This window comes from Mustela erminea, chromosome 12 (genome assembly GCF_009829155.1).
Source record: "Mustela erminea isolate mMusErm1 chromosome 12, mMusErm1.Pri, whole genome shotgun sequence".
Classification (NCBI taxonomy): Eukaryota; Metazoa; Chordata; class Mammalia; order Carnivora; family Mustelidae; genus Mustela; species Mustela erminea.
In genome coordinates, this window is record NC_045625.1 from 12817773 (window position 1) to 12835170 (window position 17398).

At 54.9% G+C, this 17398-nt stretch overlaps 1 protein-coding gene across 5 annotated transcripts in view; it reads right to left on the minus strand.

Annotated features, from left to right (window-relative positions):
- Window positions 1-17398, minus strand: part of DAB2IP (DAB2 interacting protein) — a 186691-nt gene that overhangs the window by 77827 nt on the left and 91466 nt on the right. For all 5 annotated transcript variants that reach the window (XM_032308607.1, XM_032308604.1, XM_032308611.1 and 2 more), the window contains one exon: window positions 6039-6184. In XM_032308607.1, coding sequence (XP_032164498.1) covers window positions 6039-6184 — 146 coding nt within the window. The remainder of the gene's footprint in view (window positions 1-6038; window positions 6185-17398) is intronic.

Sequence of the window (17398 nt, forward strand, 5' to 3'; positions counted from 1 at the left end):
GTTCCAAACACTTTACATGTCATCAGTCATGTCAAACGCACACTCGTGCGCAAGGACGTTTACATATAATGCACACACACCTTCATGAAGGCAGGTACATACTTGCAAGACATACAAAAACATGTGTGCACAGATGTACACATGCTTACGAGCTTGTGCAAAGGAAAGGCTTCTCTAGCCTTTGAAACCCCAGCCTGGGGCTGATCACATTCCCACTAGCTAATTTCCACCATTCCTAAAAATAATGCCCAGCTCCGATCTCTGGAAGATACACGAGGGAGCCACTGATCTAAAAGGAGGCCGATAAAAATGAGAAAGCAAAAAATAAATTGGTTCTTCCCTACGTCCAGGTCATGTTCTGTGGCTTTCCCCTCCCTCTCCGGAGATGAGGCTCAGAATCACGTGCTTATGTGTGTGGCCTTGGTCAGCCCTGCCCCCCCAAAAGTGCCCATAGGCTCCAAGTACAATGTTGCAGATGGGCTGGGACCTGGTCACCAGGCCCGGCATCTGTGATGGTCCCACCTCCATGCCTCTGACTGCATGCCTCAGTTTCCATCAACCTAATAGCCCTTTCATTGCCCACCTGCCTTGCAGGGCAGAAGACCTTGCAAAGTGCTGTGTAAATGCCAGGCCTCCTTATGATAATTATCAGATTAAGAATTAAACCTGATTCTCTTATGGAGGGGAGGGGAGAAGGAAGAGGAGAGCTGGGTGAGCCCTTCTTGAGGGTCATTAATGAATTCCCTACCACACCCCCTGGAAGGCAGGAGCCCATTTAACAAAGATCCACCTACTTGGGGCCTCTGAGAGCTGAGGGAGGCCACAGAGGGCAACTAAGAATGCTGCAAGGGGCTTGTTTAAGAATGTTCAGAAGGCAAAGACAGGATTAGGTAAGACTCAAAAGAACAACAACTACTACTGGCCATTAAACTCCAGAAAATAATATTCAACCTCTAACAAGCAATGAAATGCAAATAACAAAGAAATGCCATTTTTCTGCCTATTTGAATGACAAAGATCGTTTTAATGACACCCAATGTTTTTAAGGATGTGAGGAAACAGGTGGGCACTCTCAAAAACCATTGGGCAATATAAATTACTACAGGGTTTTTCGTGGGGGGCATTTTTTATATCAAAAACCTGAAACTGTTTATATTCTTTGACCTAGTAATTCCATTTCTAAGAACTGACCCAGAGAAAAAAGAGACGTGAACAAAGATAAATATTCAAATATTTGAATACCAGCATCATTTTTAATTAGAAAACAAAAAAACCACTGGATATAACCTAAACATTTAAATTATTAAAAACAAGTATGGTCTATAACATAAATGGAACAATGGACTTTTTCCCCTATATTTTATTTACTTATCAGAGAGAGAGAAAGAGACCACAAGCAGGTGGAGAGGCAGAGGCAAAGGGAGAAGCAGGCTCCCCATTGAGCAAGGAGTCCAATGTAGGACTCGATCCCAGGACCCTGGCATCATGACCCGAGCCAAAGGCAGACGTTTAACCGACTGAGCCACCCAGGCATCCCTGGAACAGTGAACTTTTGAAATACACACAGGAGAAGTTTGTCAGCCCCACCCCCTACGGTAGAGACAGGAATGAGGATCATTCTATTTCTTATATTTAAGGTAATAATGATTTTCTGCACAACCCTTTTCACCTTTCTAGAGACAGCAACATCCAGTTTCTCTCTTGAACCTCAGAAGAACACAGCATGATTGCCTGATACAGCATCTACGTTGTAGATGAGAAAACAGAGGCTTATCTAAAATGAAGTGACTTTTTCCCACTGATGGTAACTCTCACTTGCTGAAAATGCTAGTCTAGCCTCTTTCACATATTATTATTTATTTAATGACATTTAAGAAACATTTAAGAAATGTGCAAGACCTGGTGTTAGTTGCTTAGGAAATAGCACCAAATGGGACACTTTCTATTAAACACATGCCGAATATATTAACATTAATGTTTCCAATCATATTATCATCATGAGACCCATTTCGCAGATGTGCAAACTGAGGCTCAGGAAGGTTACACTACTTGCCCAAAGAATGCCTGGCTTCAAAGCCAAAGATCACACACTTCCCATTATTCCCAGAGACTGTCTAAATTGCACAATCATCTTGACGTCACCCAGGGGAAGGTAGAGGACCAGACACTCCCTGTCTATGGGAGAGAGGCAAGAAAGGCCAGGCCCTGCTCAGCTCCTCCTGCTCCTACTGTCAACAACTAGAGCAGGAAAACGGATCCCACCTTCCATTCTCCGTTTTCCATTAAGCTTCCCCTCCCCTCCCCAGGGATAGCCTCACCCAAAGGGACTGAACTGATTGCTGCCTACTCTGGGCCAGTTGAGGGTTCCTGAAGGCCCCCACCCCCACTTCCAAGTATCTCCCTCCCTAGCTTTACTCTGCCTGGAATCCCACCATTAGTAACTTTCAGGTGTGGGAACTCCAGGCAACACACATATTCCTGAGAAGGGGTCATCAATCTCTTAACTCTGCACACAGCAGCCCTGCATGCCTGCGCCTGGCTTGCCCACGTTTACAGGATTAGCTCTGCACCAGGCCAGCTGGGAAGAATGGGAAGTGGGGGTGCAGCCACTTCAGAGTAACTACAGGGGTAGGGGGATGGGTTGAGAGCCAGCGAGGGCATACTCTCAGCACCCATGGGGGGGCCAGAGTCACACAGATACAGTAGCACCGAGGAAGTGTAATATTGCCAGCTGACCCTCCTAGCTACTCAGGAACATTAATAAATGAGTGACTTGGAAATTATCTTCTGGGAAGACAGATTCACCACATCCTAGATGGCTTTTACCAACATTAAGACAGCTTGTAAATGAAGCAGCAACATTTACAGCCTACAAAACAAAAATGCTTCTGCCAACACGCCTTTCACCTGGAAAATCCCTGAGCAGCATTCATTTCCCTTATCCAGGAGACATGATTACCTGTCCTTGGTGCTTACTTCCAAAACGTCCAAAGAAATGAGTGTCTAAGGGGGCCAGGGATTTTGCAGACCAGTTGGAAACGTCCCCTAAGCCATTTCAGGAGAATAAGTACAAAGGCTCAAGCCTGTCCTGTGGCCCTCAAGACTCCCAGGACCCAGCTGTGCCCCCAAGTCCTGGCTGGCCTGACCCCGGCCTTACAATCAAGACACAGGCCCTCTTCCTTAACCAGCAGAACTCAGCGGCCAGACTCCTTTCCCAGGGAGCCAAAAGATCCCAGCACAGAACCAACTGATTTCTAGCCTCCAGATGAGAGAATTCCAGCACAAAAAATAGCCTCCACAACACAGCAGTTTGCAGAGCACAGCAGACGGCATGCAATGAAGCCGCTTCAGCGGCTCTAAAACAGACAGCGTTATCCAAAGTCTGAACCCAATTGGCCACCCCAGAGTGCCCCACACGCTTCACTGACAGGAGGAAGCCATGGGGACCAGGGCTCACGCTACCCTAGAAGCTCCTGCCCTCCTTCCAATGCCTAGCTCCTCACTGAGGCTGCACTCACCCCCTCCCCGGCCAGAAACCCTGCAGCCCGGTGGGGGTCCCAGGGAACTAGGATCCAAACCCTTCCTCACTGCTAAGCCAAGCCAAAGGCAGCCCATTCTGTCTTTCCAGCCTTCAACAGCACAACCACAGCACATCGGAGCTCCTCTCCACTCACCCGGGTTTGACCATGAGCGTTTGGGGAGGGGGGTTTCACCAGTTGGTTTTACTCAGTCAACTCCACACAGGACGACTCCAGGGACTGCCCCAAAGAAGCATCTACCCAAGAGAAATATCTGCCCATCCATCCCCAACGCAGATGAGAAAGCCATTATTTCTAAGCAAAGCAGTAAAGCAGGAGATCCCAGTCTCCTGACAAAGCCTATTTTAGCTCCAAGGCTGGGTCCAGGGATTTCAAACTCGGTCTCTCTGCCTGTCCGTGAGAAATCCGGGCTCCCTTCCTGTGCCAGAGAAGCCACCGAGCCAGATTTTGTTTATAGAAAATTAATAAGACGATCCCACACCACTGCCAGTGACATTCTGCTCCAACAGCTACTGTTAACACCGTTTCTAGAAACAGGCTTAGAGTTTCCCTCCCGAACCCCCACCCCCCCCACCCCGGACCCCCCAGGCATGTGGCAAGGCTGACCTGACCTGAGACCAAGCTGGGCAGGCCCTGTTAGAGGTCATCTGGGCCATGCCCCGACCTCCAGCCCGGAGCCCGGGTTGCCAGCCAACACTTGCCGGCTTCTTGGTGCAGGCTTCCCGCTGGAGGGAGGTAAACATGGCATGCGTGCTGTCTGCTCCCGGGAGGACAGACACACTCAGAGGCCGGACCGCCTGCTGTCTCTCCTGCTCCCCGGACAACCGACACATGCACACAAAACGGGGTACGTACACAAGCCCCCGCATGCGGGTGCAGAGGGTCCTGACCCCCGCCAAGGAAAGCGCAGAGAAGGGCATGTTCCTGGGGGAGAAAGCCGGAGGCAGGGGCCGGGCGGAGGGAGGAAAGCAGCAAACCGGGTGGCCTGCCGCCCAGACAATAACAAAGATGGGAAGCGAGATTTTCAAAGACGCAGTGGTTGCACCCAGCGCGGAGCTCTGGCCTGGCTGCATGCTCCTGCCAGGGCACGCCTGGTCCCCTGGGGCACCACGGCCATCAGAGAAAGGCTGAGGGTCCTGCCTCGGGCTGGGCTTGGTGGCTGGGGCAGGAGACCAGCTGCAGGCAGCGGTGGGGATGCAATGGAGAGAGCAGCTCTGGGCTGATGGAAATTAAAGGTCTAGTAATTCTCCCCGGGGATGGGAGGGGTGCTCTCCAGGAAGATGCTAGGGGTCAGTTAAACAGCCACTCAACCTTGGGCAGGAGTTGGGCTGTAACTTGTACTCCTCTGCCTGCTGGAACCAACGGGGAGGAGAGACATTTTTATTCTACCTGTGCCTCCCCTACAGGGAGTGCCAACTTGCCAATCATACACAGGGGCACAGCCCTATGAAGGCAGATGCCAGGAGCCTGAGATGTCGGGGCTGAATGCTGAAAAGGCTCCTTGGTGCCTGCCTGCTCTTTCACCTCCACTAGCTGAGCAGGGACACGTTCTAACTGGCACCGGAATCTATCACAGTGCCTGTGCCCAAGCAGAAAGGTGCCGTGGCTGGTACGGCTCAAGGAGGGGGACCCGGGTGGAGAGACTGTATCCGCCCAGTGCCCCCGCACGCGGACAGGATGGCTTGCCCTTGCGAGCTGAAGCCTGCTCTGTTGCTGGTGACTGGGAGCAGGCTGAACCACCTCCTCCCTCTCCTCCTCTGCCCCACAAGCCACCTCCCCCTGGAATTTCCACACCTGCTCCTGGCTTGCCCAGGAAAAGGAAACAGGGAACAGGAGACACCCCTGGGAGTAGAGAGGTGAGGGAGGGAAGCAGCTGCCCCGGCTGGGAGAGGATGAGGCCCTTCTTCCCTAGCCTCAGGCACTGCCCCTGAGCTCCAAGCCCCCGGCACTGCCCCCTCTGCTCACCCCAGCCCCCAGCGGAGCACGCGCCCTACTTAGAGCAGATGTGCCCCCTAAGCGGCCCAGCCCCCTGCTCCTCCCCTCCAGATGTTCACCCTCTTCCTCACCACTGGGTCTCAGCAAAACCCAGCCGAAAAAGCCTTTTGTATCGGACACCCGGGGGCTCCAGAGGCAGGGGGATGGGTCCTGGGGGTGGAGGCGCCACTTCGGTCCCCAGCTCCGGGCACTGCACCTCCCGGGAAACAATGCCCACCTCGGCGAGACGAGGCAGGACTTCTCGGCGAGGGCACTTACCGCCCGGCCTCGCCCCGGGCCGCGGGCACCCCCTCCTCGCCCCGCGGGGAGAGAGAAAGGTCCTCCCGCCGTGCACCGCCCCCCGTCCGAGGTGGCCCCACAAGTTGCCGGAGGGCGGCGTGCGGTGTCCTCCCGCTTCCAGCGCGCCCCAGCCCCGGCTCTCGCTTTGTCCCCGCGCCCTCCGGGGCGCATCCCGGGGCGGCGGCGCGCGGAGGCCGGGCCGGGCGCTGGTGGCGGCGGGCTCACCTCTCATTGTCCGCGGCGGCGGCGGCGGTGGCGGCGGCGGCGCTCCGGAACCCCGGCAGGATGTGGCGGAAGCTGTGGTTGCGGTCCAGCTTGGGCTGGCTCTTGGTGCGCTTGATGGAGCCCTTGAGGCGGCGGCTGAGGAAGCCCTGCGCGCGGGGCGACAAGAGGGAGAAGGGGAGGCGGGGTTAGCGCGGCGGCGGCGGCGGGCCCGGGACCCGCGCGGGACCCGCGCCCTGGCTCGGGCGGCCGCGCGGCCGAGGGCGGGCGCGGGCTCGGGCTCGGCCCCAGCTGCTCGCGGCCCGCGCCGCCCGCCCGCCCGCCGACCGAGCGCCGACGGCCCGGCCCGCGCAGCGCGGCCCAGCCCACCCCGCGCCGCCCGCCGCCCGGCCCAGCCCGCCACGTCGCCCCCGCCCCCTAAGCCACTGTTGCCATGGCGACGGCGAGTCGAGCCGCGCCGGCCGCGGCCGAGGCAGCCCGAGCCCCCCGAGCGCGGGGGTTGGTTTGGGGGGTGTGCTGGGGACGAGGGGGCGGGGCTGCGAAGGGGCGGGGATTCCCCCCTCCCGCGCCGGGGCCGTGGCGGGCCTCCTCACCCCTTCCCTTGCCCAGGGCACGCTGCCACCCACCCACAGGAATCCACAGCCCGCACCCCGTCCCGGCTTGACACTGTGCCGTCCTCCACTCATGAGGTCCTACAGATGAGGAAAACTAAGGCTCTGAGGGAAGGCGTGTGATCGGTCCTCTGGGGCCAGCGCCTGGTAGTACCCTGGCCACCTGACCCCCTGGGCCTGTGTGCCATTCCTTCAGTAGGCGACCCTCAGGGGGAAGCCCCTTGCCTGGAACCTTGGTATTTCAGCGGGGGCAACCACCTCAGGGACAGGGTCCCTAGCACCTAGCTCAGGCAACGGGCAGAGGCTGAAGGGTTTGCTGAGTATTCCTAGTGCCTGCTGCAAGATTTGCAGCCACGTCTGAGAGAAGGCTGGGCCTTTGCTTGGCAGGCTGCTGCAGGGTCCCCTTCATGACCCATGCTGGGTAAAGGTCCGTTCCTAGGAGGGGTATGGCAAACCTCAGCAGGGCCCCCATGCAGGCCATTTCATCTGTCCATCTTCACAGAACAGAGCTTAATCCCATCCACAAACCCCAGGAGCTCCTGGTCCCATGGAAGACACAAGGAAGAGACAGCAGGCAGGTTGACTATGCTCCCTTTATAGGGGAGGGAAGATTTAGGGGCTCAGAGCCATAGCCTGGGATGTCCAGGACTCGCAACTACAGAAGGCTGGAGGAAGAGGAAAACTCGTGGAAGGCAAGAATTCCCTGGGGGAGGAATTGCAAGGAGTTCTGGGGTCTCACCCCCCACCCCAGCCTCAATTCCAGGTGATAGAAGGACAGAAGCAAAGGGGAGAGGAACTCAGTCTGCAATCAAGTACGCGATCTGATCACATTTCATCTGTCATACAATAATCCAGAGGTAGACCTTTGCTATAGGCCAATCCCTAAGCGGGATCTGTCCATCTCCGCACCCCAGCACCCTAGTCATGATGAGGTGAACCCTTAGCTGGATACATCATCTCATGTCCCCGACACAAACCAGAAAATGACAGAAACCCATTACTTCTTTCTTCAAATGAAGAGATTTTGCTCAGCAGAGAGGTAAGATGACTTGCCCAAGGACACACCATTTCCAGGCCAGCCTAATGCCAGAGTTTTTTCCAGAGGATCCCCACCCCTACCCCCACCCATTCTCTTCAGGCTTTCCCTTAACTCTTCCTCTCCCTCGGTCTCTCCCATCCAGAGGAGACCTGTCCCTGTGGCACCCACCAGAACTCCGCACATCCTCCAGGGCCACCGCCAATCACCACCTCATCCAGGCCTTCTCAGGCAGTGGGGTCCAAATACCTCTACTTGGCAGCTCGGTGTCACCCAAGCTACTCTAATCAGCTGTAGTTCAGCAAATATCTCTTAGGTGTCAGGGACCCTCCTCCAGAGAGCGAACCCCAATGGAGAGGGACCACAAAGGGGGGCAGGCCCAGGAGCAGTAGGCTCTCCGGGAGCCTCGGTATGAAGGCAGGAATCTGCACTTCTGTGTAAGCTCTGGGCGTCCCCAACCTTGGCCTCATGCCGGTCGGCGGGGAGGGGAGATGCACCTGGCAAACTTGGAGGGGTTCTTCTCTCACAGGTGTTGTCAAGCAAGTTCCCCAATGGGCTTGTACTTTGTCTTGGTTTTTGTTTTCTACACCGAGAAAAATTTCACAATTTTTACACTCTTGTGGTACAAAGAACCATGAGGCATTTTTCACAATTTATGTAGTCATTAGGAAGCTATTGACAGCTTTATCCTATTTCTGAGTTTTTGGTTTGTTTTTTTTTTTTAAAAGCCTTCTTCCTTCTAGGAGGTTGAGTGGGATGCGTGTCACTTCCTCTTCCCCACCTCTCTCCCTAGGGCTAGACTTAAGGCTCCTCTGACAAGCTGCCTCCACCCTGAAGACGACTGTCCCCCACCAAACCAACCATGACCTTGGGGTCTCAGACTCTCTGTAACATTCGTTAACTCATTCATTCACATTTATCCAGAGCCTCCTATGTGCTAGACACAGTAACCAACTATAAGGAAGCAGTGTGCAGATTAATAAGAGGACAGGAGGCTCTTATGCATTGGGAGAATGATTCTTTAGGAGAATGGGGAAGGTCCCTGTTAACCCTTCATCACACCCTGAAGGACCTTGTTTCCACTAGAGGACCCAACTCAGCGCTCTGCACATAGCGGGCTTATCAAATGCTCATCATCCCAGAAAGCCACAGCTGGAAGGGGACTCAGATCCAGGAGACCGGATAAAAGGGTGAATGAGACCCAGAGAGGGGCAAGGACTTTCCCAAAATCACACAGCAAGGTTAATCAAAGATCCCAGACTCCCTACTCTGCCCCGCCTCACAGCTTGCTTACTGACCTCTTTCCTGGGGTGGAGGGCCAAGGACGGCTTCTCAGCCAGCCCTGGCCTCGGATGAAGAGAGATGAGCTTTTTCTCCCTTACTCTCATGGGCAGGTCCAGGGACGTGATTGCTGGAGGCAGCTGCAGCTCCAAATTCAAGAAGCATCTTCAAATCAGAAAATCTTATTCTAAACCCAAGTCAACCTTAGTGAGAGGGAGTAAGCAAATTGTGTCCCTTCTTTCAGAAAAACAAGGTTCTTGAGGTCCACTTTCTAGGACTGCCACGGAGCCAGTTCTGAGCCCTGGTTTGCCTGCCCCCCTCACCCCCACTCCCCATTCTCAGCTAGCGGCCTACTCCCAGCCTCAGTGTCCCTCTCTGTAAAACACACTCATGATGATCCTACTTTATAGGGTTGTGGGAAGGCAAGCTATCGCCAGTAAAATAGTAAATATTCAGCCACTACACGCAATTATTGCCAGTTTTACTATAATCATTACTGATGTTGGCGGAAGCACAGACACCGACTTTTGCCCTGAGAAGGCACATGACCACCATGGGTGGGAGTCTGTCTGGGCTCCCCCGGGGGCCTGAAGGCTGTCTCGCAGCAGGGACCGGCTGGTGTCATGCCTGTGGATGAATGGACACGCTTGCAAAATGATCCCGGAGCCACGGAATGTCATCCTGCTTGGTAGTTTTGAGCGCTTTTAAACAAGCACTTTTTTCTACAGCAACCTCACAGAGACTCCCAGTGTACAAAGTGTGCGAGCTGGGGGCGGCTGGGGCTGCTCAGAGGGAGGCCTCAGCTTTCATTCACCAGAGCAGGGACTGAAAGCTCAGCGAGCCGCCAGCGCACTCTGCGAGGAAGGAACCTGCCAGATGGGATGTACAGCCTCTACGAACCCAGCCCATGGCCACGGTCCCCTGTGCCCGAGGCTGCTGCCCTCGAGACTGGGTGGGGACGGCTGTGTAGCCTCTGCCCCTCTCTGTGATGGCCAGCTGCCCTTTCCAGCCAATGCCCACGGGTCCCCTGGGTTCCCTGGAGGGAAGGACCCCAGTTCTCAGCAGCTTCCCCACCCATTTCCTGCCACTATGCCACCATCCTGACATCTGGCCCTAACCTTGCTCACCCCCCCCTTCCTTGGGATGTTCTGAGAAACTTTCTCAAGGGCCTGAAAGAATTCTAGACCCAGGATTTGTTCATTCCCCCATTTCAGTCAATTCCAAGTGAGGCCGATGGAGAGAGAGGACCAAGTTGTAGATCTCCTACTCTGCTGGGTCACTGCCTCGGAGCACCCACCGGACGCCTCCCAAGCCCTCGGAGGGAGGCCCAGAAGAGCCCCGTGCCTGTTATTGGGAACCCAGGGAGGATGTGTGCTGCAGAATGCGGGTGGGGAAACAGAGGCTCGGAGAAGTGATGCCACTTGCTGGAAGTGACAGAGCTCTTAGGTGGTCCAGCTGGGGGCTCTAGCCCCTGGGGTGGGCAGGGAGGGGGCCCTCTCATACGCGCCCGCATACAGGCCCCGAAGGCCAGACTGGGAACTGACAGCTCAGCCCCAACCTCCCAGGACCACAGGCCAGACCAGAGGAGAGAAGGGAAGTGCCCTCTCTCCCTGACCACAGGGGAGGGCCTGGCTGCTCAGGGCGGGGACGCCTTGCCCAGGCCCAGCCTCACATATGCCTCACGCACGAGTCACCTAGGCAGTATGGAGGAGACCATGGGTTTGCATTCCAGAACCACCACTTGGCAACCCAGAGGTGGCATGTCACCGCTGGTGTTGGAGCCATCTTTGAACCTGAGTGTGAAGCGCCAGGCCCTGTGCCTGGCACATAGTGGGTGCTCTGTCAAGGGCGAGTCCCTCCCCACAATCCACCATCTGGGGCTGCATCGGCCATCTTGTCTTCACCGCCTTCTCCCCTTCCAACCCCCAGACCAGTAAGTAGGCCTGGCCTGCCTTTGACTCCCACTGAGACCTCGCTCCTAATGGTGGGCTCTCCCTCGGCCCAGGCCCCGCTCCTTCCCCAGCAGCTGTCTCTAAGGCCTGTGCCCAAACAGCCTTCAAGGAAGGAAGCTGTTTTAACAGGTGTGTCTCTCAGGATCTTTCTGCAGCTTTGCACGAATGCCAAAATCACACCCAAAGCACAAGAAAGGGAGGGGAAGACCTCATCTAGAGAGTTCCGCCTCTCTCAAGCCCAGGAGAGGAGACTGGCGTGGACACTGGCTGGGCAGGCCGTCCCGATGCCTCGGCAGGCTCAGGCTCCAGGAAGAGGTGCCGCTTCCAGAGTCACAGGGAGAGCTGCAGGGCACAGATCTGGCCCCCAGGCCAACCGACAAGGCACCCAAGGCGCGCGGAGGGGGGGGGGGGGGTGTGTGCAGGGCACTTGCCCAGAGTCACTGAGCAAAGCAGTGGCAGAGCACGGCAGAACCTTGGTGCCCTGTCTCCCCACCCAGTGCTCTCTGCAGCACCCCAGCCTTCAAGAACCTCTCAGCCTCCCCACATTTCCTCTCTCCAAGCCTCAGTCTTCCCTTATGTATCATAAGGGCTGGCTTGGGTGATCACCAAGCTCCATTCGGGCACAGACACCCAGGAAGTCTAAGAAACTGAAGCTGGGGCGCCTGGGTGGCTCAGTGGGTTAAGCCACTGCCTTCGGCTCAGGTCATGATCCCAGGGTCCTGGGATCGAGCCCCACATCGGACTCTCTGCTCAGCAGGGAGCCTGCTTCCTCATCTCTCTCTTCCGGCCTGTCTCTCTCTCTCTGCCTGCCTCTCTGCCTACTTGTGATCTCTGTCAAGTAAATAAATAAAATATTTTTTTAAAAAGATAAATAAATAAGTAAATTAAAAAAAAAAATAAAAAACTGAAGCTGTGGGGTGCCGAGTGGCTCGGTCAGTGAAGTGTGTGCCTTCAGCTGAGGTCATGATCCCGGGGTCCTGGGATCGAGCCCCACATCGGGCTCCCTCCCTGCTCGGTGGGGAGCCTGGTTCTCCCTCTCTCCCATCCCTGTTCATGCTGCCTCTCAAATAAATAAATAAATATAAGAAACGGAAGCTAGAGCAGCTGCCTTCCATAGCTGGGATCTCCCAGGCCAGGCACTACTAGTACCAGCAACTTCTCTGACTTTGCCTGAGTCCTTCAGATGCACAGTTCCTCCTGCCTGCCTTCCTTCCTTCCCTGTTCCTGGAGCTCGGCCCTCAGCAGGCTGCAGGGCTTCTCTGGGAGGTATGGATCCCTCCAAGAGGGTCCCAGCAGGGAATGACTCACTAATGGTGGAAGGTCAGAGATGGTGACAAGGGACAGAAGGGAGGCACCCGAAGCCAGGATTAAGTCAGTGCCTTCCTGGTAGCCTCCTACTCGAAGGCTACCCTCTGCTCACATGACACATAGCCACTGCCTGCTCCTTTGAACCTAAGACCTCCACGCTCCAACTTACCCGGTGAGGGCAGCCAGATTACTTGGGTCACACAAAAAAGAACCAATTTATGAGCCATGAGAGTCAGCAGGGGGCTAGACCTTGGCACATAAGGGTCACTCTTGCATTAAACACTCATCGGTTAACCACACTTAAACACATGGAGAACTGCACACGGTCAGAAACGCACACGAACTCAAGGGCATGCGTGCATACAAAGACACATAAGGGGGGTGTGCCCATGAAGAAACACACATCTCTCCTCACCACCGCCACCCACAGATACACACACATTGACAAGCACACATACAAATACACACATACAGTCGTGAAACATGCAAATAAAGATAAAAATACTCAGGGGCGCCTGGGTGGCTCAGTGGGTTAAAGCCTCTGCCTTCGGCTCAGGTCATGATCCCAGGAGATCCCAGGGTCCTGGGATCGGGCCCCGCATTAGGCTTTCTGCTCAGCAGGGAGCCTGCTTCATCCTCTCTCTCTGCCTGCCTCTCTGCCTACTTGTGATCTCTGTCTGTCAAATAAATAAATAAAATCTTTAAAAATAAATAAATAAAAATACTCATACATACTCAGCTTTTACCAGGCACACACAGAATGACACACAGGCCAAACACCAGCCCTAATCTGTGTTCGTGTTCACAGCTACAGTAGGAAGGGAAAGTGGCCCAAAGAGCCAGGTTCAAAGAGCTAGGAGCCCAAATCTCAGGTCCAAGGGCAGAAAATGCTGCTGCTACCATAGTTCCCCTGATCCCCGTGAGGGATCTTACTTTGTTCCAGAATCCCAGAACATCCTATTTGCTTCTCTCACACCTGAAAACTGGCCTTCCTAGCTCCCTGAACATGTGCTTTCTTGGGAGTCCTGTAGCCCAGCACATTGTTTCTCAGGGGCCCAGCCCTACCCAGAGCCGGAGACCCCTGCCCCAAACATTTCTCCTTCTGCCATTGCCATGCCTAAAACTCCAGGAATGCGCAGGTAAAATGCAAATACTTGGGGGTGCCTGGGTGGCTCAGTGGGTTAAAGCCTCTGCCTTCTGCTCAGGTCATGATCCCAGGGACCTGGGATCGAGCCCCCCACATCAGGCTCTCTGCTCAGCAGGGAGCCTGCTTCCTCATCTCTCTCTTCCGGCCTGTCTGCCTACTTGTGATCTCTATCTGTCAAATAAATAAATAAAATCTTTAAAAAAAAAATGCAAATACTTGTCACCACCCTCCCCCAAGAGGCATGGTAGCAAAGGGTTCCATTGCTTAATGGCTATGGACCCAAGGCCAGTGACCTAACCATCCGAGTCTGTTTCAATTTCTGTAGAATGAGGATAACGGTAGCCACCTCAAGGTTGTTGTAACAAGTCCATGAGATCATGCATGTAAAGAACTTAGCCCATTTCCCGGCACTTGCAAATGTTAGGTACTATCATCATCATGGTCATTGTCATGGTTTTTATTGCTTGGACTTTGACCACCAGGGGACAGCCCTGCCCTTAGCCAGAAGGAAACAGAGGGCAGGAGTTTACCAAAGCAAACTGTGGAACACAAATCGCTTTTGATGGGGGAAGACTGCTGGTCAAGTCTCCTTCATGGTGTATTCCCCGGGCCTCCCCATGTGCTGAGTCCTGGAAGGGACTTTCCGTCCACTAGGATCCCATTGTCCAGCTGGAGAGGTGGCACTGGCCCTTCCTAGACACTCCCAGGAGCCTCTTTGCAGCTTTGCTATCTCCAGTCTTGCCTCCCTTTCCCTGTCCATTCTCCAAGGGCATCCAGAGGGGTTCTTGAAAAAGCAGGTCAGATCTTGCACTGACCAGCTCTACCCCCTTTTCACAGCTCCCAGGGCTTGGGGATAAAAGCCTAGCTCCTTGGTAAGGCCCCTACGGCCTCTCATGATCCATCCTCTGGGCTCCAACCCCAGTGTCTTCAGTGGGACTTTCAGAATTACCAGTCCTTCCTGCCACAAGGCCTTGGCATAGGCTGTTCCCACTGCCTGGAATGGAGGCCCCCTTTGCCAAGGGGATCCTGCACACCCTCAGTCTCTCCTCACAGTCTCTCCTCAGAAGCCTACCAGATGCCCTCAGATTAGGCCAGGTCACTCTGCAGACTTATCACAGTCGTATTTATACAGGTGTTTATTTCACACCTCCCTTCCTCACAGGATTGTGGGGGCCGTGGGGGCCTGGGTTCCCAGTGCAGGACATCTGGCAGGTATTCCTAAACACTTCCTGAGTTAATTAACAAATATTTATGATACGCAAGAGAAAGCAGAAAGGTGAGAATATGCTCTGGGAAGTCTTTTAAGGGTCAATCCTGGTGGGCTTGCTGGAGGAGGCAGCTTTTGAAAGCCTACTAGAAACACTGAAAGTGAGGCAGTGGGGGATCCTGCTGAGATTATCTGGAGTAGGGAAGTCACATTCCAGACAGAACCACAGCACAGGCAATGGCACAGAGGTAGGAAAGCTATAAGGCCGACGGAGGGATCACAGGTCCATCTGACCTCCGGTTACACAGCACCACTTGAGCCCAGGCTGATAAGATGGAGCCTAACTCCTGCCTCCCCCCGCCCACACACAGTGCAGAGGACACCCAGGTCCAGGCATCTCCTAAGGAACTCTGCGAGGAAGGAGGAAGGGAACACCCAGTCAGGTAGAGGGTGAGCATGTGCAGGTAGTTGGGGGGGGGAATGAAGACAAGGGAGGCCCTCCTGACTCGTGCCAGGGCCCAGGACTTTCCAGTGCCCCAGGACAGAGCGGCATCAGTGAACAGAAATCGGACACACATTTCTGAGGTCTCCGGAAAGGATGTGATAACCCGGAGCAGTCAGAGAGTGACTCACTGCCCCCATAAATCCTCCGGCTAGCCGACACTTGCCTTAGCATAATCAGCCTGTTCCAGAGGTCTGGACGGCTACAAACACTCCATCAGCTCTTTAAGCCCTTGGCCAGCTCTGACCTCGGGGTAGGGAGTCCGGCACCAAGGGCTGCCTGGCTGCAGGGAGGCTGACTCCATCAGGGAGCCTCGCCCCTGCTGCAGGGTCTCCGCTTTCTCCCTCTGCCTCCCTCCAGGCCCTGCCTGAGGTCCCAGCACTAAGTCAGTCTTCCTGGGTGACTCACTGACGTCGGTGTTTAGTCGCCGGGTCCTCTGTACGCTCCGCTTGAGCGAACACTCTCGGCAGAGGCCGCCTGGCAGAGTGGCAAGAAAACCACATTCAGGGTCAAGAAATGTGAGTCCAAAACCCAGCTCTGCTATTAATAATAATGAGGGATGTTCCAACATGCTAATAAGAGTAAACCAGATGTACTTATTCAGCCCTGTCTAAGCTTCAGGCGCTGAATTAGAGATTTACAGGATTTACCTCATTAATTCTCACAATCCGACGTGCAGATGAGAGAAAGGAGGCTCAGAGAGGTCAAGCAACTTTCACGGGGTCACACAGCTAGGAAGTGGCAGAGCTGGAGTTAATCCAGTCTGTGCCAGAGCCCAAGCTCTTCCATAATCCCATTACCACACTCTGAGGCTCTCTGTGACTCGCTTTCCCCATCTGTACATTGAGGGGATTGGTCTAGCTGAGGTCTAAATCCTTCCCAGGGTGGGCATATGGTATCTCTCCCCTCCCTGGTGACCCACTTTTGCAGGTGACAACAAATGGGAGGGATCTTCTGGAGACCACAGCTTTCACGAAGGAAGGGTGTCAATGGGGGGAGGGGGACTCCAGCTCTGTGCCAGACCACAGGGAGCTTCTGGAAAGTGGGATCCTCTCTCTGGTCGGCCCCCAAGCCTCCAGCTGGCCTGGAGTAGCCCTTAAGCACCAAGGCAGGGAAGAGGTGGTATCCTGTTTTTCCCTGTGCCAAGAGCCACCGAGGAGGACCAGGACCCCAGGGTGCCCCAGCCCCAGGGACAAGTAAATGTTAGTGGCAGGGAAGGGCAAGAGGCGGGTGACAGGCCTGTAAATCCACCTGAGTGAACAACGCTTTTTAAAGCCCTTTTCACTACAGGATACAAAACGCACCGTTTTGGGAGAGGATTTTATAGGCTCTCTCTCCTCCTGGGTGATTTACCATCTGTAGGCCTGCCTCACCTGGGAGCCCTGCCCCTGAGGGATCCTGGGAACCCAGGAGGCGGAGTCAAGGTCAATTTCACAACAAGGGCCAGTGTCCTTGCCAGGGCTCTGTGCTGGTCTGGGTGACTTGTCCCGACCTCTCCTCCCAAGAAGAGTGGTCACTCGGCCCCAGAGACACCAAGTGGGGCTCTCAGAAGCCAAAAGATCTCTACTCCCCTCCCCTTCCCCAACCTGCATTCACTCACCAAATTCTGTCTCTCTCAAACACCTTCACTGCACAAGCCCATTCAGGTGCCCACCTCCAATGAGGCCCCGTCTCAATGCCCAGGGTTCAGATAAATCAGAAACAGTCGCTGCCCTTGAGAAAGTCACCGTCTGGTAGATGGTTAAGTCACAGTCTGTGCTCTGAAGCCTAGGGGAGGGGATGCCTGCTGGAGTGAGGGGAGTGTGGAGGGGGGAAGCAGCTCTCAAGGCAGGGAAATGAGGAGGACAGGACCAGCCTATAGAAAGGCCGTGAGGCGGGGACAGGACTGGGGGTGCCAGTGGTGGGGGGAGGGGGCGGATCCCACAGCCCAAACCCTCTAAGATGCTAGAGCAGGGCAGTAACAATCATGGCTTGGTTTAAGCATTCTTTAAGCAATTCCACAGGCTAAGTAACTCATCCCAGTGTGGGGCCTTGTATAGGAAACAGATGTCATTGCTGCCACCTCCAAAGAGGGCCTCCTGGCTTTGGAAACAATTCCCACCCAAAGACTCAGAGATAATTATGTCTATAATCCAACCCAAATGCCACTTGATGTGACGGAGGCAACTGCTTCATTTTCATACCATGAGGGGGTGGGGAAGTGAAGGCATCTCAGCCCTGCCCCCCATAGCCAGTCTCCAGCTCCCCCCACCCACCCAGAAGAGAGCCTGTAGGGGCCACAGGATGGGGTGGGAGGAGGGGACAGTTCCAAGTCAGGAA